Here is a 23,767-nt window from a genome sequence, read left to right as displayed (position 1 = left end):
ATTATTACTCATTGATTTATTGCTGATAATCAATGAGTACATCAATGATTTGTCTATAATTGGACAAAACTTTTTGTGGCTTTTTGATAACACATCAATGACATATTGATTACTAAGTGATCTGTTTATAGTCATTGATATTAATTATTACTCATTGGGAAATCGTTTGCAGCAGAATCAACCTCATGTTTTCAAGGAATACCGTTCCCTGGAGTGAAAAATGTGTGCGCATTACATTGATGATTATAAGAATCAGAGTTTTAGTTCTCAAACAGAACAGCCTATCAATAAAATTGTGAATGCAGTGACCTACATGTATTCAATTTGTTTCCTTTTTCCCATTTGATTATAATACTAGATAAAATAACTTCACTTGTAGCCATGCATACGATGGTACCTGAGTGAGTAATCAATGTAATAATAATGACATGTCAGTCGAATTTTTCAGGAACTGACTTTCAGTAACCTGTTAAAGCAGGGATGTCAAAAAGATTACAATTTTAAAGAAGCAAGAGATATTTGAAGGTCTGAGACATAACCGACTTCATGTCGAATTTTAGCCCGGTTTTCGATTTCGCTTAGCTTTGTCCGAATTTTTGCTCTCCCCGGTTTTGAAAGCATTTCGTGGTTTTACAATCGTGGACAAAACTCCGTAAGAAAACCAAACCCGAACAGAACAAAAACCACTTGCTTACTATCTCTCTCTTGTTAATTCTACCAAAGAACTTTACTTCTCTCTCCCACCCCCTCCCCCTATGCAATGATAACCGAACACAGACAGCAAAAAAAACCACTCACTTACTGTTTCTCCATGTAATTCTACCAAACGTACTTCTCCCTTCCTCCCTCCCCCTTATGCAATGTTGATGTGGGTAGTGATGCTTGCCGGGAAACTGTTTGTGACCCAAAAGACAACATTGAGTCGGGGGAGGAGGGGGGGGGGGGGAATTTGGTAGTTTGCTTGTCTACAAGAGAACGCGCTTGGAAGGCAAATTTTCTTATAGGTTTTGTCCACGTCAAACTCGTTGTTTTCCAAATTACCGGTAGCCTAAAAGTTTCCACTGTCCACGAGCCGTGGTTAGTTGCACCAGCTGTTGTTTCTATAAGTAACGTTTGTGATGACATCATGGTTTGCTTTTGCGGGTTGTAACAAGCCCAAAATAGATCAAGGCGGTAGGGATAAGCAACTTGCGTATCGGACTGGCTTGTTGGTTTCGCTTTGGTTTGGTGAAGTTTGTAAACGCACGACATCTATGGATCTTTTGAAAAGTTATGAAATTGACGAATGCAGCTCACAGGAACTGGTCGAAACGTCCAAAGAATCCCTCCTTGGTAATGATGACTGTGCCGTGGCAAATTTTTTTCGATTCGATTATCAAATCCCGCGGGAGCATCAGAGACAAATCCCGCCATGTGCAAGGTGTTTTCCAAGCCTTAGTTGTGGTTTACCAGGCTTGAAATTCGGTATGTTACAACGATTAACTTTACAAATATTTCAAGCCAATGATTCAATAAAAGTACAATTAACATAGATTATCAAAGGTTAACACCAACTGCTCGTGAAAAGAATAGATAGTCAGTACCTTTTAATAGAACTGCCGTTAATCGTTGTTAATCGTTGAAATGGCTACATTTCTTCCTGTTAATCGTGTGGAATTCTAGTATTTTGCGTTATCAAGAGTGATATGTCGACAAACAGGACAAAGCTGGATTTTACGCCAGAAAATGGACTTATTTTCTCTTGGAGAATGTAACTGTTTACATTTCTGACATTCCTGTCACGCACGTAGTCATTTGTAACAGAATCAAATAAAAGCGTGAAAGTATTCTTTCCGTTGCTCCCGCAAAAAAGACTGCTTTCGTGTGCCGTGTTTCAAAGAGAACGAGTGTATATTGAATACCAGTGAATAATACTCAGTGCATTGTCCTTTTTGGTCATCTAGTGTCTATAATGTTATCGATATATCTTTACAAGATGGTAAAATTTCTCAATGGCATTAATACGAAACACAAATTGGCGTAAATAAATACTGGGCAATGGTTTTCAATCGAATTGCAGTTCAAATGCAAAAATTTGGACAAATCCGAGCCAAATTGAAAAACGGGCTGAAATTCGACATAGGTCGGTTATGCTCCCAGCCCTTCGTTTACTATAAGAAAGTAAAATAAAAGTGAGAAATTTCCAATGAGATTTCCCAAGCGATCTCCCTCAGTTTTTCAAAGTTTGGATAAGTTGATTCAATGATATGCCACGACAGCCATTACATGAAAACATTGACTTGAAGGAAGTTAGAGCACTTCCCTGTTCCTAATGAAACAGATGATGGTATCAACATAGTTGTTGGAAGTGGTGCTGGAAGACAATAAAACGCCATCAGGCTAGACGATCAGCTAATGCATGCTTTTGAATTTTGAAGTCTGTATCCTGCTCTGTGCATGCTTCTGGCGAAAATATTTGCAGGGCTCATGATTATAACCTAACAATCTTTCTTTGGCTTTTTATCTCAAGCTTTACTATTAGAAAACTCATCGAGTCAGTCAGAACAGAAAATATCAAGGTGAATATATCCTCCCGTACACTCTGCCAAACAGGGATGCACAATCTGCGAGCCAGTGAGGCATGCGAGGCAGACGTGTGAGGCATTCAGGTTAGCCTAAAGAGCACTCCGGTTAGCCTAAATAGCTCTCAGGTTAGCTTAAATAGCTCCCTGGATAGCTTAACGGTAAGCAGTTTATGTTGGGGTTGTCCATGCCTCGCATGTATTGCATTGTTTTGTTCATGCCTCGCACGTCTGCCTCGCATGCCTCGCTGGCTCGCATATTGTATACACTCTGCCAAACAAAGATTATTATCATTCAATATGCATTTTTTCTTCCTTTCCATTGGCTGAGAGCAAACCACATAAAGTATTTAACTGAGAAACAAAACAGTTGTTTACGAGGTGGTCGCCTACGGGAGGTGGTCGCTCACGAGAAGTGGTCGCTATGAGAGAGTTGACTGTATTAAGTGAATGGTTAGGAAAATTTGCACCACTTTTTTAATGAATGAGAAACAAAATCAAAACCAATCATAACTTGCTTGAACCTGTTTTCCCATGCCTGCCACCGCGTACAAGGGTTCATTGAACACTCTGTTGTTGGTTTGTTGTGGTTGGCCAATGCACAGTCATTACTTTGGTTTGGTCTTAGGACTCCAAATAATATTGAAAACCACTCTAAAACAACATGGATTGAATGCTTCACATTTCCTGGAAACCTATATTTTCTGGTTTGGAACTAATGTGCATATTTTTTCAAGTTTTACCCTTTTACAATTAAATTATTTGCAATTCTTATACATACCATGAGTTAATCTGGCCATGCTGCCAAAAAGATCATTACTCTGTTTGGCCCAGCTGTATTTGTTCTTATAGCAAGTGCGTAGAACTTTAGCCTCCTCAAGTCGTATTGATCGGTCTTTATCCCACGTTTTCTTGATGGCTGTAGCCCATATCTTGGGATCCTCTGAGTCAATAACAAATGATTCACCAAACGGTACTTCGGTAAGGGCTTCTCCAAAACCTGAGTTCTTACTGACAAGCACAGGCAAACCAGCTGAAAGGGCCTCAAGACCTGTCAGTCCAAAGCCCTCTGTTCTAGAAGGCATGACTGCAAGATCCACCTCACAAAATAATCGTTTCAAGCTCTCACGGCTGTTGACATAGCCTCGTACCTTCAGCCGATTCGTAGGAATACCACAATCCAATAAACGTGCTGCTACTTCCTGGTGCTTTCCCTCACGTGCTCCAACGAAAACAAGATGGGTGTCGGGTAATGAAGCAACAGCTTTTCCTGCAATGTCAAATCCCTTCAAGGCAAAATCTTCAGCATCTCCGCGGCCAAATACAAGGACACGGCAATGTTTTCCCTCGTTGGCAACCTGTTTAACACTCACAAACTCATCAAAGACACCAGGAGTCAAGTTAAAAATAGTTTGATCTTTTCCACACCCACGAAGATATGAGCTGAAGGCCTCGCTCAACTTAGGCCCTACACCTACAACAAAATCAGCCATCTCGCACAGCTCTACTTCAGTCTTGTGCTTTTCTTCCCCTTTTGAAATTGGATTTGAGTAGGATTTAAACATTCCAAGTTCCTCTGGATCTGTGTGGACTACTTGGACCCACCTGCACTTGTGAGAGTCTCTTATAACTTGTGCCTGGCGACCAAGTTTCACTCCATGACCGACGATAATGTCAATTTGCAAATGTTCTGGTGGAAAACTAAGCCATACCAGCTCTTCATAACCTACCCGCCGTCTTGCCTCAATGATGTTTATGTTGTGGTTAAGGGCTTCTTTCTTATCCTGCTCACTGCATTGTGGTACAAAGAAAGTGATATTCACCTCAGGGCACTTGGCCAACTGAATGGCTAATTCTCTATTTATGGTGGAAAGTCCTCCCTTGGTTGATCCCCATTCAGATGCCAAAATGGTGACTTGAACTTTCCTGGATTCTTGCAATTCTGGTGGGGTGGAAGACATTATCAAGCATGTTCTTCAATAGGCTTCTTTACAATTGGATCTCAAGGCACAAAAGTCAGTGATCTGAAAAAGAAAAAGATTAACATTATGCAAAATAAATAATTGTATTTGACCTGATCATCAAAGGCTCCTGTGAGCCAACTCGTGATTGCAGATGACACATCAGTAATTGAAATTAAGACGGCTACGGACACTTCCTTGAAAGCTAAAAGAAATTATATCTTTGCCCGATTGTGTAACGAGAAATAACAATTCTTGTACTAAAAAAATCGTTTTGGCCCTCGTGCCCGGCTTTCCGGTGAGCCCACCCATAAAAAACATTTTTTTTCCTCTGAAACTTCAATGAAAACTGAGTAAATTTAAAATTGTTCATTTCACCAGAAATTTGAATAATTTTGTTTACAACGTCACTGATGCGTGACATGGCACTTTCCGCTTTCGCTTAAAAACTGACAGCCAAACTAATGTTTTTCAGCAAACTAATCTACTTGATATAATACTTTCGTATGAGAAGCAAAAATATGATGAAAGATGTCGAGTTTTCATGTATGCAAAAAGTTATGATTAGCAGTGAACTTATCAGTTAAGAGTGCTTCTTTGAGCCAGAGATTTTCTGGCCGAAAATATTTTTTGGCGGCAAACTTTCAAGTAGCGCAACGCAATATTTCTGAGTAAAACTATTCAGTTAGCTCAATCGCGAAGGGAGGATAGGTTAAAAAAACGGCGAGGCCTACAACAAATAAGGCCACTAGTGCTAAACACACATTAACGCAGGTCACGTAAATGCTCTATAAATAATCGTCTTTTTTTTTTCAAAGATCTTGACGACAGTTCAGTAATTGAATTTTTAAATTAATTATTTTTAAATTTAATTATTGTTAAATTAAATTATTTTTAAATTCTTTCAAAACGCCACACCTTGCTCAGATTCGACGAAAAATCTCCATTCTTACACTAAAATGATTGTCAAATTATTCTCTACAGATTGAGTAAGAATATCCTGATGGGCATGTACTAAAACCCGGAACACCGGAACACCGGAACACTCCGGAACACTGGAACACTCCGGAACACCGGAACACCCCGGAACACCGGAACATCCCAGAACACTGAATTTGACAATGTTGATTTGTGTTCCTATTACAGACCATGTAAAAAATAAAATGTCAATGTAATTTGTTTACCCACGTTTAAGGAAAGAGCTTAGAGCTCGTTAGGCCGGTGTACGTGTATGAGATCGAATTAGAATTTAGAAGTGTTGGTTTTAGGGTTAGGGAGGAAAACCGGAGAACCCGGAGAAAAACAAACAACAAACTCTACCTTCATATGACGGCGGGTCCGGGGAGCGAACAATTGTTGGAAACAATTATCTTCAGACCCATGGAACTGCTATAGGTACAAAAATGGCCGTTGCATTTGCAAACATCTTTATGGCCGTTATTGAAACAAAAATGATAAGTCAAAGCAAAAAAAACTTAATAGAATGGAAACGTTTTATTGATGACATTTTTTCACAGTGGGACAGTGACAAAAAGGAAATTAACCTGTTCATGTAATAAACAAACTAACCATTAAATTTACGGCCGAAATTTCAGAGAACGAGACAAGCTTTCTTGACACAATTATTTTTAAAGGAGAACGTTTCAGTAATGAATCGATCCTAATGAATTGATCCATACGAATTACAAGCCTACTGAAAACTTTCAGTATACACATTATATCTCGAGCCATCCACTGGGTGTGAAAAGAGGTTTTATTAAAGGCGAAGCACTCAGACTACTGAGAACAAACTCTTCTGAAACAACGTTTGAAGAAAGTATCTCCAATTTTAAATCGCGCCTCATAACGCGCGGATATCCCAACAAGATGATACAGACAACGTTATCGGAAGTCCGCTTCGCCGAAAGACAGTCGGCTCTACAACAAAAGAAAAAAACTTGTAAACAAATCTTGCCTTTTGTTACAACGTACCACCCATTGGTGCGTAACCTTAAAAACATGTTGATGCAAAACTGGAACACAAAATCAGCCTTTGCTGAAAAACAAATTCAAAAATCTGCCAATTACATCCTACAAGAGAGGACAATCTCTTAAGGACATGCTCGTTAGGGCAAAAATATAAGGCATCGTACATAAAAATGTACACAACATAACGCAGTGAGCTGTACAGGCCGGTCATTTCTATTATTATCACTGTTGTAATTGGAAAAGTTAAATATTCCTTTAAGAGCTACAACTTCCTTCTACGGGAGTGGAATTTTGCGTCTGAGATTGTAGGGGGCGGGTGGTGGGTGGTGCCTTCCTTTTTTATTCTTTATTTGTTCCTTTCTTTACCCCCTTACCTGCTTATTTCTTTATTTCTTCATTTACTTATTTCTTTCTTTATTAATTTTTTATTTATTCGTTCTTTCTTTCTGTCTTTCTTTTTACTTTTTTTCTATATTTTTAGCGCCTGCTTCTAAACTCTTTCGTGTTACGTGGGTAAACAAATTACATTGACATTTTATTTTTTTACATGGTCTGTAATAGGAAAACAAAACAACACCGTCAAATTCGTTGTTCCGGTGTTCCGGGGTGTTCCGGGGTGTTCCGGTGTTCCGGAGTGTTCCGGTGTTCCTGGTTTTAGTACATGCCATCCTGATGCGCCACTAATTGAATTTTTCAATAAAATTATTTTCAAATTCTTAAAAGACGCCGCACTTTGTGGAAAAAAAACGAAAAAACCTATAACTTTGCTCAGATATGATGAAAAATCTCCATTCTTACACTAAAATGATTGTCAAATTATTCTCTACAGATTGAATGAGAATATCCTGATGCGTCGTGAACAGAAAATTTTCGCGTATTTTTTCCCACTAATTGAATTTAAAACTCATTCACTGCGCATGCCCGAAATTTAACCACAGAACCAACCAACCAACAAACCAAGTCAAAAAGTCCACCATCGCTATAACTCGTTCATTGCGCATGCGCGCATTCACGAGTTAAAAAGGTATAAAACCACTAAATTTCTAGCAGCCCTATTCTGTTGTCTAAAATGATGACTATGAATAACAAAAAGACTTTCTTATAAGACTTGCAACAATTAAAAGGCAATTAATAAAGCTTTATGGAAAGGTTGGTGTACATTCAAAGCATCGATGGCAAGACTGCAACGTAAAGATTCCAAAAACAAATGCTTTTGTTGATTGATCACTCCATGTCCTCATATCTCCACATAGCTTGGATGAATGTCATACACCAACGGGAGCCAGTCCAGGTGTGATGTTTAATCACTGAGTCATTGTTGCCTGTGCCAGGCTTGTGCCCTGCCCCTGAGGAGTTCCACAATGTTTTGCTCTCTCCATTAACACAAAAGAACATGATTTACATTTTACTTTGTACACAATTCCTGTGACTCCATTCTCGAGAGACATTTTCCCCAAAGGTTAGATAACAACAATGCCTCGCGGAAATGACGGAGGATATCTTCTGACCAAAAATGTGTTCTTTTATATGTCTCAAAATATTTCAAACAAGGCAATTTTGAAAATATTACAATAAATAATTTGCATAATTTTTACATTTTTTTATCCAAGGTACTACGGTAACAATTTTCGATTTCTAAAATTAAAACAGGGCTTTTAAGTCCAAACAGCAACATTTGTTAAATTAGTACATTTTCTCCTAAACACTTACATCACTCGCGTGAGCGAACAAAGATCAACTTTAGTTCACCTCTTTTATTTTCAAAATTTTCACCAAATAGGTTCATTTACTGCATTTAACGCCTATGTCGCAAATGGAGGTTGGGTGCCCAGGAGCCGTGGGCTGGTATCGCCAACCCAAACCCAGGTAGGTAGAACAGCCCATAAGCCTGCCCTACCCACAACCCAGCCATGAGCCCCGCCCCCAACCCAGCCTCAACCCTAGCACTCGTCACACTGAGACTAGAAGCTCAGTGGAAAAATAATAAGTATATAAGACAACGAACTAACCCTAACCCTAACCAACCCCCAACACCAACCCCTAACAATAACAAGGTAACACTACCGGGAGGGAAGGAAGGGAAAGAAAAGCCCAACAAAACGCGATAAACTAGCCACGCCACGAAAAACGCTGAGTAGAGTAAATTTCCGAGCAAAGGAGCATGCCTAAACTGCAAGAGAATACCGCTGGCCACACAACTGCCTGCAGACCTGAACCAGGCCCAAACATTAATGTAACAACAAATGCCCAAACGCTAATGTGCCACCCGTGCTCAGACTATACGCCAATAAACGCTAACGCCTCACCACGCCACGTCACCAAGGAGCAGACTTGCTCCAAGTGGTTAACTAAGGTTAAGTGCCCAGGAGCCAGGGGCTGGTACTGCCAACCCAAACTTAGGTAGGTAGAACACCCCATAAGCCTGCCCTACCCACTACCAGTCATGAGCCCCGCCCGCCATGCCGAAGGATTTCCGGGTTAGAACAGCCCGAAGCAATGGGGGGGGGGGGGGGGGGGGGCTCATAGACAAGGAGACACAGCCCCCCAAGGGACCAGACCTGAGGCATCTAACCTCAAAGAGACGCACAAACCTCACCTGCTATGCCAACTGACTGGAGACCTGGGAAAGAGAGCCAACTGGTGTGTGGATATAGAGTTGATAGGCATCACTAGACCATCAGCCTAAAGTCTTGATTAGGTGATCAGGGATTCCCTGTGCAGCAGCAGCTGTGGTAGCCGCACTAATCCGGAAGCTGTGGCCTGAGTAAGAGCCTGGATAACAAGCAGAGTGTAAAATAGCCTGCACCGTGGATGATAGCTTCTGCCAAGTTAAAGGATGGCCATCCGCATAGCATAACAGGGGTCCTGGAGATGGGCCACGCAGAGCCAAAAAATTACCAACGGCCACCTCTAGGCAGGTGAGGCTGTTGCCCCGACCCACATAAATGTCACAGCCTACACGAAAGGGATCTGTCTTCGAGCACTTAAAACATCTAAAACATGTGGGGTCCACCAAAGAATCCGCTTGCAGATCGCCAACTGTCAAATGGATACTGGGGTCAAATGAAGAAGTTGTGGTAAACTCACCAGCTCGTAGGAAACCGAAAAAACCGAGGCAACACATCGCCCAGAGCACGACATGGTCCCAGGAATTCAGGTCCAAGGATCCCTCCAGCTTCTCAGGGTGAAGGGGGAGGCCTATCTTAGAGCACAACTGGATACACGCCTTTAAGTTGTTGTAACAGACTGGGGAAGCCAGAGGACCTAAGGTAAAAAAAGTCATCCAAGTAATGGGGAAGGAAGTCAACTCCATAGTTTTGAGCATCCACTGAACCAGGTCTGCAGTAGCGGTGAAGATGTCGGGTGCTGAACGCAGACCAAATGGGAGAGCCATGTCAACGTAGTATTTGCCATGCCAAACCATTCCTAAGAGCGGACGATCCTGGGGATGGACAGCCACATTGCGATAGGCGCTCGCCACATCAAACTTAGCCATAAGTGTTCCTCGGCCCCTAGCCATAATGCCTTCTATAAAGGAGTCAACTGTGACATACTGAACTGAAAAGAAAGATTTTGGAATGCCGTCACTGTGGCCCTCTGGTGAATAGAGATCCAAGATGAGATGCCATTTACCCGGCTGGTTGTTTTTCGGGATGACTCCAAAACGACTGATGTGCAAGTCAGGAAAAGGAGGCGACGTAAATGGGCCTGCAACTCTTCCATGTAAAACCTCTGTCTCAAGGTGAGCATCTATGACGGATGGGTGGACAAGGGCAGATCGCATGTTAGAGGAGGCTGACCGCAGGGTGACTGATGAGGTCTCAAAGCCAATGTGGAAGCCCTCCTGGAGACCGGTAAGAACATAGGCTGCTGCCGTCTGATCTGGATAGTCACACAACTCTGCCTGAAACTGGGATAACTGCAACAGGGAGACCAAATGTACTGGAACTAATGGAGAAAACGAATGAACAGAAACCGAACTTCCGGATAAACCAGTTGAGTCCGAAGAAGACACAGCCACTGAGCCACAAAAGCCACGGTGCTGGTCTGGAGCGACAGCAACAAGATTATTTACACTATGTACACCAGGAGCAGAAGGACTTGTAATCCTCTCAGTACCGCCCCCCCCCCCCCCCCCACCTTGGCAGGGAAAGGGGAATGTGAGCGACCGACCCCTGGGGGGTGAAAGGGGCAGCTAACCCTGGGGTGGTCACTGTTACATGAACTGCAAATGTGGCGGTAGCAGCATTCCCCGAAAGGCCAGCGGCATTGCCTGTTGTTCCATGGGATGCAGTAAGGGGGTTGGGAGATGTAGCCCCGGCTTGCTGACATGGAAACGGGTGGCAAAGTAGAAGACTGGGGGTTGGCGATGGGTGCCGGTGACCGCAAGTGAAAATTATACAAATCCAAATTCATCTTTGACCAGTCAGAAGCCCCAGTTGCCGCAGCATCCTGGCGAAAAGCAAGATCATACTCCATCCAAGCTCTACTGGTTGACTGCAGAGCCGTTTGTATGATGAGCAATTTATATTTAGTGAGGTCTGGCCAACAATGGGGATCGGTTGCACACATCACCATCTGAAAAATAGTAAAGGCCTCGGTCCAGGTCAATAAGTCCTGTATTTCGACCACCCGCGCTTTTTAGAGACCACCAACTTGCCGTCCAAAAAGGTCTGCGGTTAGTGCTCTGCAGTCCACAGATTTGCTGATAACAGGTCAGCTAGATCCACGAATTGACCGCTCGAAATCTTCGCAACAAGTTTGGTGGGAATTGGAGCGTGTCCTGGTCCAACCACAAATGCTTTGTCCACAGACGGTGGGAAAAGCAAACTGCTGAAACTGGAAGACGAGCTGGCAACACGTTAACGGTGACGGAAGACAGCACAAGCCGAGCCAAGTTAGAGCCGGTGGTGGCTGACACGGACGGGAAAGTAGATACAAATGCCGGCAATGTCCACGTTCCTGAAGAAGCAGCCATCAAGCCTGCAACGACCGCAGCAGAAGTAGAACAAACGTTAGACAAGACAACTGAAGGAGTGCTCAATACAGGAGCTGCATTATCCCAGATCACCGCGATGATGGTCGGAAGGGAGTTATTGGATACTTGGGCAATAGCGGACGCGATGTCATTGGAGAACGACGATGACGTTCCTGCCGAAGCCACAGAAACTACCACGCTAGCAGTAGAAGAAGAAGGTGAAGAAGTGCATGTAGACCGGATTACACCCGCTGACAAACTGTTGTAAGTTGATGGCGGATGAGCCATGTCAGCCAAACACTGAATGAACAACACACGCCAACACGATGCGGGCAAAAAAACAGGTCCGAACACTCACCAAAAAACGAGTACTGACAGTCAAATCGCCCTTGTAGAGAATAAATCGAAGGCTGACCGCTAAGGCAACGCTTTTAGAGAAAAATCCTTGAAGAAAAACGAAAGAAAAGCCCAACAAAACGCAATAAACTAGCCACGCCACAAAAAACGCTGAGTAGAGTAAATTTCCGAGCATGTGCAAAGGAGCACGCCCAAACTGCAAGAGAATACCACTGGCCACACAACTGCCTGCAGACCTGAACCAGGCCCAAACAGTAATGTAACAACAAACGCCCAAACGCTGTGCCACCCATGTTCAAAAACTATACGCCATTAAACGCTAACGCCTCGCCACGCCACGCCACCAAGGAGCAAACTTACTCTAAGTCGTTGACTAAGTTAAATTACATTTAACCCTATTTAACGCCTATGTCGCAAATGGAGGTTGGGTGCCCAGGAGCCAGGAGCTGGTACCGCCAACCCAAATTTAGGTAGGTAGAACACCCTATAAGCCTGCCCTACCCACAACCCAGCCACGAGCCCCACCCGCCATGTCGAAGGACCTCGAGGTTGGGACAGCCAACAATGGGGGGGCTCGTGGCCAAGAAGGCACAGCCCCCCAAGGGACCAGACCTGAGGCATCCAACTTCGAAGAGACGCACAAGCCCCACCTGCTATGCCAACTGAACTGAGATCTGGGTAAGAGAGCCAACTGGTTGCATTTAACCCTATAAATTTAGAAACTCACTCACCGATCTTTGCCTAACCCATTAAAATAGCTAACACCTTTGACTTTCAGCTTAGCAATTCCATGCAATGTTAGAAGCAGGCTTTTCATTGGTTGGTCAGCCCATCTGTCATTGGCAGTAAATTAATCTGATTGGTTCCCCATTGTGTGGTTCCAGAAAATATCCATACTTCTCCCACAGAAGGGATTGGAAATTCCAGAGGGGTGGGGGGTCAATGGTCCAGGAAATTCCTCAGGGGGGAGGGAGAGTTGTATCAATAACATATTTGTTTTTTCCAGACCAACCGGTATGTTCAATTTTCGTTCATTTACATTTTGCTCTCGAGCCGCAGTGTGGAGAACGTTAACCGGACATTAGGACTTTGTTTTGTTTTGTCATCTTTAAGCTATTATCTGATTTTCGTATTCATTAAATGTTGTTGATCAAGTTTTTAATAGGGCGATGCATAGCGTTCATTGTTTACATAGAACATTCTAGAACATTCCAGAAGTACTCAAAATAACTTGTAATCAAACCTTTTCCGGTACGCGTAAGTTTTATTGACAGATGAGTTGTTGTGCAATCTAGGTTTTAGTTGATCGAAAGAGAAATACAGATCGTGTTCAAATCATACTTGTGAGTCTTTAGTGTCACTGGGAATTAGGGACAGGGCAACTAGGAAAATTCCCCACACTGAATGGTGGCGACCCTGCCAGGACAGTATTGGATCGGCCTTTACAGACTTCTTCACACGGACTTCGACGTAGACAATAGCTGACAATCGGTACACTGTAAATTCCTTTGTTGCGTAATCAGCTGAGTAGCAAAATCATCAGAAATATGGCTTTCATAGAGGACAAATTTAACAAGCAACTAGAGGTAGCTAACCTCAAACTCGAGGAAATAAGGGAACTGTCGTTGAGTGAGCATATGGAGGATATTTCACTAGCTCATGACCAAATTGGAGCATTAATCACGAGGCTGGAGAAATCGAAGGAGGGGACAGTTGAATATTTGATAGAGTCAGATAAGGACTTAGAGTACATAAAAACGTGGCAAACAAAAAACAAGGGGGCCTTCCAGCCGTTTCGAGATGCTCGTCTCGACATTAACAAGAAATTAGACGAATTTATTAGGGCAGAAAACTAAGCGGATCTCGATAAGCAATTGTACGTTCAACAAAAGATAAATGAAGAGCAAACGAGGCTCAAAAGGAAATCGAGAACATGGTAATGGAACAGCAACAACGGGAAGAAGAATGGTATCTTCGAAAACTAGACTTCAAAAAACAAATCGGGCAAGGTCATGCGGAAAACGCTCAAGGGGCGGATTTCAGAAAACCTGACAAATCCTCGCCACAGTCAGTAAAATTGCAAAAATACACTTCAATGGAGACTACAAAGATTGGCTGCCGTTTTGGAATCAATTCTCGGTAGAAGTAGACGGCTCGACAATATCAGAAATAAGCAAATTTAATTACTTAATGGAGCTCGTGAAGGGGAAACCTAAGGATGATATCTTAGGACTTCCACATAGCAAAGGTGGTTACAAGGAGGCCAAGCGGATCCTGGAGCAGACCTATGGGAAAGACACCAAGGTGCACAGGGCACTCATCAAGGAACTCGAAGATCTTGCCGGAATCACAAGTATCCACAGGCTCAGCAATATCCACGACTTCTACAACAAGCTCTCCAGGGTGGTGCGAACACTCATCACTATGAAAAGGTTGCATTCTGCGCAAAGCTTGGTGTACACTTTGATGGATAAGCTGGGACCTGTTCGAGAAGTACTGGTTCAGAAAGATGACAACTGGGAGGAATGGGGCCTAGAAGAGCTTGTGGAAAACCTTCGGAAATACGTGGAAAGGAATCCCTTGAGAGCAAATGAGGACACAGGTACGAAAGACAACACCTCTAAGAACTGTCAAGATGACAGCCAAAAGCTCCACCCATGGAGAACGGATAGAGAGAGAGAAAAGATGCTTTTTGGAAACAATAGGAGGCCAAGGTCAAATCAGAAGCCGATCTGTGTGTACTGCAACTCGTACGATCATTACAGCCACAACCGCACGAAGGTTCTCGACAAAGCTGCCAGGCGAGCAATCATACATAGAAATGGGTTGTGCTGGAACTGTACAGGCACCGGACACGCAGCATCTCAGTGTAGGTTGAGAGGATGCAGAAACTGCCAGGGAAAACATCCTACTTCTATTTGTGACAACGTGAAATGGACCGTTGACTGGCTCCATAATTCAAGGATGGAGAAGAGCATGAGCTCGCTGATGAGTCACTCAAGCACCCTGCACCCTACCGTGCTGGCCAAAGTGGGATCGGAAACCGTACGTGTGATGTTCGACTCCGTAACAGGGAGCTCCTACGCGTGTACCGACATGATAACAAAGCTTAACCTGAAGCCCACCAGAAAAGAACAAAGCAGCATTGAGCAGATGTTTGGAACAACGAGAAGGAACGTGGAAGTGTACAGCGTGACAATACAATCGTTTGCTGTGGACGGGTTTGCCCTAAACGTGGAATGCATCAATGCTGAGAAGGAAACACTTACTTACCTGCCCAATCCAAATGTCCAGTCCTTGAAAAGAAAACTTGGCCGTTTAAGAAGACTAACCTTCAGCGAGGAAGAAACAAAGGACGATTCCATTCCAGTCCATGTCATTCTCGGAGCGGCAGATTACCAAAGGATATGGACAACAGAACCACTGATCTTGGGAGCGAATCCAGACAAGGACCCTGGCGCTGAATTCACGATGCTTGGTTGGACCATCTTCGGACGACAGCTGGTGACAGAAGGTGGACCGAAGAAACAATTTCTGGACCAGAAGAATTTGAGAAGTTATGCTCATTAGACGTACTAGGGCTTTCGGACGCCGAAACGAAAACGAATGCTATGGTTCATGAAGATTTTCTCCAACAGCTGGACAAGACGCCAAGTGGATACTAAGAGACAAAATTGCCATGGAAAGAGGAGCATGTCCCCCTTCCCTCAAACAGGAATCTATCGGCAGCTCGACTTAAAGGGGAAGTATCATGCAAATTTGCTGTCATTTCAAAACCCAAGAAATGATTGTCTGCCAGCAGAAACAACGAAATAATTGTCATGTTTGTTATAAATTATCACCCCAGTGCAATAAAACTGTCAATTAGTGCCTCTAGCCAGACACAGAGTAGGCCGGTATGGATTGAAACTTGAAAAATATTAGGCTAATGTTTTTCAAGTTCTCGCATTTTTGTTTCCAAAATGAGCTAGAACAGATCATTAGTTGTTCCTTTCAAGAATTGAGTTGATTTCTTTCCTCTAATCATTGTAGAATTACTTGGCAGCTGACTGAAGGTCTTATTTTATCATTTTTAACAAAAGATATCAAAAACCCCATGATACTTCCCCTTTAACAGCACGGTGAGGAAGCTTGAAAGGACCGGGAAGCTACAAGAGTACGATAAGATCATGCAGGAAGGGAGGTCGTACATTACATTCCTCACCAAGCAGTCATTCGCGAAAATGCTGAGACAACAAAGATGAGGATCGTGTACGATTGTTCTGCACGAGAGAACATCCAAAGTCCATCCTTAAATGATTGCTTGGAGACTGGACCACCGTTGCAGCCTCTCCTGTTCGACATCCTTCTTCGAAACAGAATGAGGAAATTCTGCATCACAGGAGATATCAAGAAGGCGTTCCTTCAGATCAGAGTAGACGAAAAGGACAGGGATGCACAGGTACGACAATCTTGCTAGCCAGAATGTAAAATAGTACCGATTTACGAGAGTGATATTTGGGGCCACGTTTAGTCCATACATCCTTGGAGCGACACTACAGAAGCACATCAGAGATTACCAGGAAGAAATTACCCCCACGGCACAAGCATTGCTGGAAGATACTTACGTTGACGACATCCAAGGAGGAGGCAATGAAGTTGAAGACGCCGTCGCATTTCAAAGAAGAGTCGACCAAGATTCTATTGGAAGGCAGTTTCTCGCTACACAAGTGGCATAGCAACGTGGCAAGCCTGAATTCGAACGAAAAACCCGGCGAGGAGGAAACATACGCCAAAGCTTTGGTCGGTCACAAGGAGAACAGTGAGACGAAGGTTCTTGGTACCCTCTGGAACAAGACAAAGGACGACTTCAAGACATGCCTTAAGGTGTCGAAGCCGTTGACAAAGAGGAAAATAATCTCGGCGATAAACAGCGTCTATGACGTACTTGGTTGGAGTGCTCCGGTGACAATCACTGCGAAGCTGATCTTCAGTGAAGTGTGTCTGCTCAAACTACACTGGGACGAGGAGGTGCCAAACGAGGTTCAAAGGAAATGGAATGCATGGGTCACCAGCTTACAAAAAGCTCCAACCGTTACAGTACCATGCTGTGTTTTCAGGCATCAACGAACACACTTTGAGGTTCATGGGTTCTCAGAGGCCAGCAAGGTTGCTGTTTGTGCTGCATTGTACGTCGTGACATTTCAAGATTCAACACCGGTAGACGAAAACCTACTTCTGGCCAAGTTCAGAGTAGTGCCCAAAGAGATGAGTATCCCACGACTGGAGTTGGTCGCAGCACACACATTGGCTAAACTTCAGAGCAATGCGAGCAAAGCGTTGGTTTCATTCCCCATTTCATCCTACCACAACTGGGTGGACAGCATTACAGTGCTATGCTGGCTGGCAAATCGTGGAGAATGGACAACTTTCGTATGCAATCGAGTGAAGAAGATCGGTGAACTGACGGAGGCAACATGGAACTACGTCCCAACAAAGGAAAACACAAGCGATTTTGGAACTCGAGGGTCAGCACCTGGTAAACTCAACGTACTATGGTTCAAAGGACCGAGCTGGCTCTCTGACAAATCAAACAGACCGGCGCAACCAGCGATTCTGGAAACCAAGGTAGCCAAATCTGAGAAGGGCAAGAAAGAAACGATGCTGCTGGCGAAGGATTCATCACAAGAAACCATCAAGAACTGGGCAAAGGAGATGTTGAAGAAGTTCCCCTACTGGAAGCTACTGCGCATGACGGCCTACATGAATCGGTTCATAAACGGATACAGAAAGACTCGACGAGAGGGGCCACTCAGAAAATCAGAGATTGGCGAAGCAGAGGAAACATGAGCACGAATCACTCAAGCAACAAGTGACATGACCTCCAATTTGAGACTCGCCAAAGATGAAGTCGGAATTCAAAGGTGCTATGAAAGGATTCAGGCTACACTCCTATCTTCATTCCGAGAAACTCAGCCTTGGCGAGATGCATCATAGAACACTGTCATCTACAAACGTTGCATGAGGGAGTCGCGACAACAATGTACAAGGTGCGACAAAAATACTGGATTCCCAAGTTAAGATCACTGGTCAAGAGTGTACGCCGCAAATGTAACCACTGCAAGAAATACCGAGTGAAGGTTCTTGGTGCTCCACCCACTGCAGCCTTACCAAAGTACAGAACGGAATTCACAGAAGCATTTAACGTCACTGGAGTAGACTTTGCCGGGCCTCTCTTGTACAAATCCGGTAACCACGAAACTGGTAAAGCTTACGCCACACTTTTCACGTGTGCAAGTACAAGAGCAGTGCACTTGAAACTATGCAAGGATATGAGAGTCGAAGAATTCAAGCGAAGCGTAAAGGAGTTTGTTGCCCGACGAGGTGCACCAGAGCTGATAGTGAGTGACAACGCAAAGACCCTCCAAGCAGCGAAGAAGTGGTTGTCGACGCTGCGAAAAGATGAAGACCTCTTCAACTACTTAGCCACCAAAGACATGCAATGGAAATTCAACATGTCACGTGCTCCATGGTGGGGCGGATTCTTTGAGAGATTGATTGGCCTTATGAAGAACAGCCTTTCTAAAGCAATCGGAAGAGAACCACTGAAGTTTGAGGAGCTTGAGGAAGTCTTATTAGATGTGGAGACCTTCCTGAACAACCGGCCACTTTGTTACATGGGAGAAGACTTCGAAACACCAGTGGTTACACCAAATCTCTTGTTGCGTGGGCAACCAGCTCGCTTTCTAGAAGAAAACAGCGAAGACCTGGATGAAGCAACAGAGATGACCAGAAGATAACGATATTTGAAGACATGTCGAGACAACGTCCGGAAACGTTGGTTGAATGAGTACCTTCGAGCTCTGCAAGAGCGTCACCACACCCATCATACAGAGAAACAGAGAGCAACAATGGGCATTGGTTCTCTTCTACTTATTAAGGATTCAACCAAGCACAGAGCGAATTGGAGGATCGGGCGTATTGTAGAGGCAATCGTTGGGAAGGATGGAGTCACTAGGGGATACAAGATCCTGACAGGAAATGGATACCTTGTCGAGAGACCCCTTCAGCTGATATGTGATTTGGAGATCGGCGGGGTGAATGACGAATGTAGACCGGTCAGCGGTAGCACTGAACACGGTGGTCATCCAACAGAGAGCACACTTCCACATAAAAGCAGAGTGGAACGTCAAGCAAGTCAAACAGCAAGGAACCGACTAGTTGGCGTAATGGCGAACGAGGATGAAGAGGACTGAAGCGCTGACAAGAGCTATATATTAAAGTTGCGGAGAACTTTAATAGGGGGAGTGTGTGGAGAACGTTAACCGTACATTAGGACTTTGTTTTGTTTTGTCATCTTTAAGCTATTATCTGATTTTCGTATTGATTAAATGTTGTTGATCACGTTATTAATAGGGCGATGCATAGGGTTCATTGTTTACATAGAACATTCCAGAAGGACTCAAAATAACTTGTAATCAAACCTTTTCCAGTACGCGTGACTTTTATTGACAGATGAGTTGTTGTTCAAATCATACTTGTGAGTCTTCAGTGTCACTGGGAATTAGGGACAGGGCAAGTAGGAAAATTCCCCACAGCAGATGCAAAAATAAATCTTACACAGCACAAAATGAATATTTTCATCTTGGTTAGGCTTGATCTCTGTCACCGCTCAAGTCCGGTTATTCTCCCGGAATTATTGCGTGATCAACATTGAACTACAGTGATTGCAGTAATTTGGAATCGACAGAAAACAGTTCTCTGATCCCGATAAAAATAATTCTTCGAGAACTAAAGTAAAAACATGGTAAGACAATTATAGTTCACCAGGAGTTCAAGAGGCAAATATTATTATTTGTCAAAACAAGAAGCTGTTTCCAGCTTATACTAGAGCCATATTTGACTGTGTGGTGCGTAAGGCCTACGATCTTTTAACAGTGATAACCTCCAGCATCGCCAATTCCCCTAAATAGATAGCCTGCGAGGAAGCTCTCTTGGGGGTGGATCCTCTTTCCCCCTCCCGACCCCCACCCCCAAAATGACATTTGTCATACGAATGCGTTTTATAATCCCCGGGCTTTAATCCTTACGTTTTCACCTTTTGTTTAGAGACAGAAACCATTTGTACGGTCCTAATATGTATGTGACGCCGGGGCAATGACGAATCGTAATTTTCGGTATGATCTAGACTCGGGGTGTACTCCCTTATGTTACCTTAACGGGGACGTGCGGCCCGATAGGGTATGGTTTCCAGGGTGTTTTGTCTTGAACGGGGTATCTATTTCATCCCTTTTCATCACATCCCTACATGATCTAATTAGGCGGGGGTAAACCTGAAAGCCGTTTCCATGCCGCTTAAAATCGGTTTAATGGGAATATCTCGTTCACGTTTCAAGCAATCCAAAAACTCTCTGCTTATCTCGTAAATCTATGTTGTTGGGCGTTTTGTGAATTTTGGGTATATTTGGGATTAGATAGTTTTTCTAGAAGGATTGGTAAAATTAAGAGAAACAAGACGCTGTGGGAGCGTTTACTTGGGCGCCGTTGTATTAGGAGTATCTGAGCATGCACGTTAGTTCAGTCTTTGATGACTGGTGAACGATAAAAGGTTCGCTGAGAGTCTAAGGCATCATATTTGCGATAAACGTGATGTAGTTCGACCGAAAATGTCACGCAAACAAAATAAAACATTACTCTCTTTAATACTAAACACGTCGGATTTTGTAACCATGAGGTACATCTAAGATAATGATGGATTTTGGCGACAAAGGAGTATTTGCGGTTCCAGTGGTAATGACGAATTTTGGCGACAGAGGGGTATTTGTGCGGATACCTTTCCACCCTGATACCCTTTTTTCTGGGCTTTCTATGAGAGATGTTCCAACTTTTTCACTGGTAACAGCACACGATCGCAAAATGTCACGCAGAACGTGCAACATGACACGCGTGCGAAAAGACATGCGTTCTATATGGGACGCGTGCAGATAAGACAAACCTCACAGAACATCCGATTTACAGAAAGTTAACGAATCTATTTCATGATCACTGGAATAGGACAGAACTTTAATGACAAAATCAAAGCGCTCTGTGAGTGACCAAAGAATGAACTATTTCAAATTATGTCTACAGTTATTTGTTTATTAAACACGCAAAAAAGGAAAATAAACTTCACTCGCACTGGAAGGTAACGCAAAGGTCAAAGTGTACGTTCATTCTTTTAGTGGTTTTGCGTGATTGCCAATGGACAAAATATCATGACACAAAAGAGAGTGTTTCCAGGATTTAAAAGGGCTTTAAATGAAAGAAGCTGGGTTTATAAAGTGGAAAGACACTGCAGCTCCCGTGGCGATTGAATAACAAGCAGAAACCGTCCAGTTTTCCTTCCAAGAACCGCAGAAAATATTTTCTTTCTGAATGCCGCGTTTCCGGATAAAACTTGATACACGTGAACGATTTTGGTTGCCTAGCACGTGACCAATTTCTTCCCGGTGTTTTCAGCGTGGCAATTCCTTTCTGCATCCAAACGACGGCTTCTTTCAACGTTTTGTAACATTGAAAGGGGCTTTCAGTTTTGCTAAAGCCCGGGTGCTAAAGTTGCTATTTTGGCTTTATCCAACGTAAAAATAAAAATGCGTTTAGCGTTGCGGTACTCAGTTGTTGTGGCATGAATATGCAAATTTTCAGCGTTTACGTTTGTTCCAATGAATCGATCTTATCGCTAACACTCGACTCCGAAGGAAAGATTTTTTTTTTCAGATTCTACGTTTAGCGTGTCAATTAGGCGTGCCCGTGCGTTCACCTTTTTCCCTGTTTTCCCGTGAGGATCACATTTTGGTTTTATCCAAGTGAACGTAAATAAAGAAATTAATTCGTCAAGCGTTGATTGCCACTTTGCATATGCAAACTTTCAGTGTTTACATTTGTTCTGGTGAATAGATCTTATCACTTACACTGGACCCCGAATGAAATTTATTTTCGAAGCTTTAGTTTTAGTTTCCTACTTTACCCTAAGCCTTTCCCCCACGGAATGGTCTTGAATCTTTTAAGTTAATTGAACGTTTTCTTTTTTATATTGCGGCCAGAGAAATGAAATGTTTTGCTCAGCTGTATGTAAATTCAGTGTTTACGGCCTGATCTTATCGATTACGTTTGACACTGAATGGGGATTTATCGAGAAGAGCCAAAATAGCGTCTGAGGTTTTAAAATTGAAGTCGAACTTTTGGAAAATATCCGTCCTGAAAGGAAAGTTGCCCCTTAGTTTCGTTCAATGGAAGGAGTTAGCAGACAACACACATACTAGCTGTTTTCTTTTAAGAATACGATATTCGTTGTGTTAATTTTACGTCCTTGTTTTTTGTCCCGTAATGGCGGCTTATGATGAATACATGCAGACTTGCAGACTCAGCCAACTTGAGCGCACGCGCAGTAGATCACTGCGTTTTGGCGTATACGAAGAAATCCTATTTTATAACTTGGCGCTCCGCCCAAGTAATAAGAAATATTGAAGATTTAGTGAAGTTTTAAAGTTAGAATTTGTAGTTAATAATTAATAGACGGATACCAAGTTAGTACACTAGAAACCTGGGGTGCTCTTGCTCTTACTGTCTGTTGGTGTTTTAAAAATCATTCTCTTTCTTTTGTCTCTTCTTTAAACCTCTTAAAATTCCATTCAAATTCACGTTTACGCCCACCTTAAACAGATTGTGATTGCCAATGCATTAAAATACAGTAAGAAACTAGTGTATTCTTATTTCATTCTAGTCTTAAACAGGGTGTGATTTTGGGTTAAATATCTTAGAAAGGGCCTGAAAATTTTGAATTCTGTCTTAAACGGGATAGGGAAATCGGAGAATTGTGTCTTAAACAGGGTCAGGGTTTGAACGCCCGGGCCGCACCTCCCTACCAAAGCATCTGTTGAGTACCCCCCCCCCCCCCCCCGGGATCTAGAGTAACGTTACGCATCACACGTACTTTTATATCCTTGTACCGTTTTCAATGTTTCGCTGTTTATATTTTTAAATGAAATTCAGGGGAAAGCATTTGTTATTCACCTTTCATTTGAAGACAGAAACCGTTTCTACATTGATTGTTTTTCTATAGTAAACGTGAGACATCTTTATCTATCTTGGCGCATGCATGACCCGCGAGATCATAGACTGATTTAGTTGCCAAATTTTCGGTTAAACAAAACTAACCTTGAGGCACTCAGGTTAGCCTAAAAAACACTCTGGTTAGCCTAAAGAGCACTCCAGTTAGCCTAAATAGCACTTAGGTTAGCTTAAATAGCTCCCCAGTAAGCTTAACAGTTAGCAGTTTATGTTGGGGTTGTTCGTGCCTCGCATGCCTCGCTCGCATATTGTAAACACTCCTCACGGCCCGAAAACAAAGAACGCGACCGAGAATTTAAAGAATTTGATAACACGACAGAAAACGTAACTCGTACCAGCCGAGTACAGAATACGAGACCAAGAACAATAACTCGTCGCCGAAGTCTTATCTCTCGGCCAATCGCGACCCCAAAGAGAAAAAAGAATTTGATAATGCTACCAAAACCTTAACTCGGTCCGCCTTGCGGCTCGAGTAATAAGCACTTTCTCTCATGTTCTAACTTCTAAAAGGCTGAAAATAATGAGACAAGCATATATTTTTCAACAAAGTCGATCATAGCTCTTTGACACAAAACTCCATAACCGTGAAATTCAAACTGTTCTGATTTCCAAACAAAGGACGCTATGGAGCTGTAAAATTGTAAAATTATAAATATACAGCCTCTTATGCCTGATGAGGATAAAAACTTTGGAGGCTCTTTAGTTTTGGTGAATCACATCACATGCATACGCTCTATTAAACAGTTGATGAAAATTTATCGACTGCCTCCTTTTGCTTTTCTCATAAATTACCAGAAGTAAATTGCGAAAATGAAACATAATTTTTTTTCCCTTTGAAACCTCTATAAAAGCTG

General features: G+C 43.0%; 2 protein-coding genes across 2 annotated transcripts in view; one reads left to right on the top strand and one right to left on the bottom strand.

Annotated features, from left to right (window-relative positions):
• The window catches only part of LOC146450055 (uncharacterized), a 46,880-nt gene that overhangs the window by 9,205 nt on the left and 13,908 nt on the right, over window positions 1–23,767 (bottom strand). The window contains exon 4 of the mRNA XM_085100881.1: window positions 3,343–4,585. Coding sequence (XP_084957007.1) covers window positions 3,343–4,522 — 1,180 coding nt within the window. The 5' untranslated portion in view covers window positions 4,523–4,585. The remainder of the gene's footprint in view (window positions 1–3,342; window positions 4,586–23,767) is intronic.
• On the top strand, window positions 17,846–18,604 carry LOC146450057 (uncharacterized). The gene has a single exon (XM_085100879.1). The coding sequence runs from the start codon at window positions 17,846–17,848 to the stop codon at window positions 18,602–18,604; it is 759 nt and encodes a 252-aa protein (XP_084957005.1).

The sequence above is a fragment of the Pavona decussata genome, unplaced genomic scaffold, assembly GCF_977016875.1.
Source record: "Pavona decussata unplaced genomic scaffold, jaPavDecu1.1 SCAFFOLD_510, whole genome shotgun sequence".
Lineage (NCBI taxonomy): Eukaryota > Metazoa > Cnidaria > Anthozoa > Scleractinia > Agariciidae > Pavona > Pavona decussata.
Note: the sequence above shows the minus strand (reverse complement) of the source record. Positions and strands in the feature narration are given on the sequence as shown.

Excerpts from the sequence above, each read along its gene's own strand:
- LOC146450057 (XM_085100879.1), top strand. The coding sequence starts at position 17,846 with ATGTACAAGGTGCGACAAAAATACTGGATTCCCAAGTTAAGATCACTG.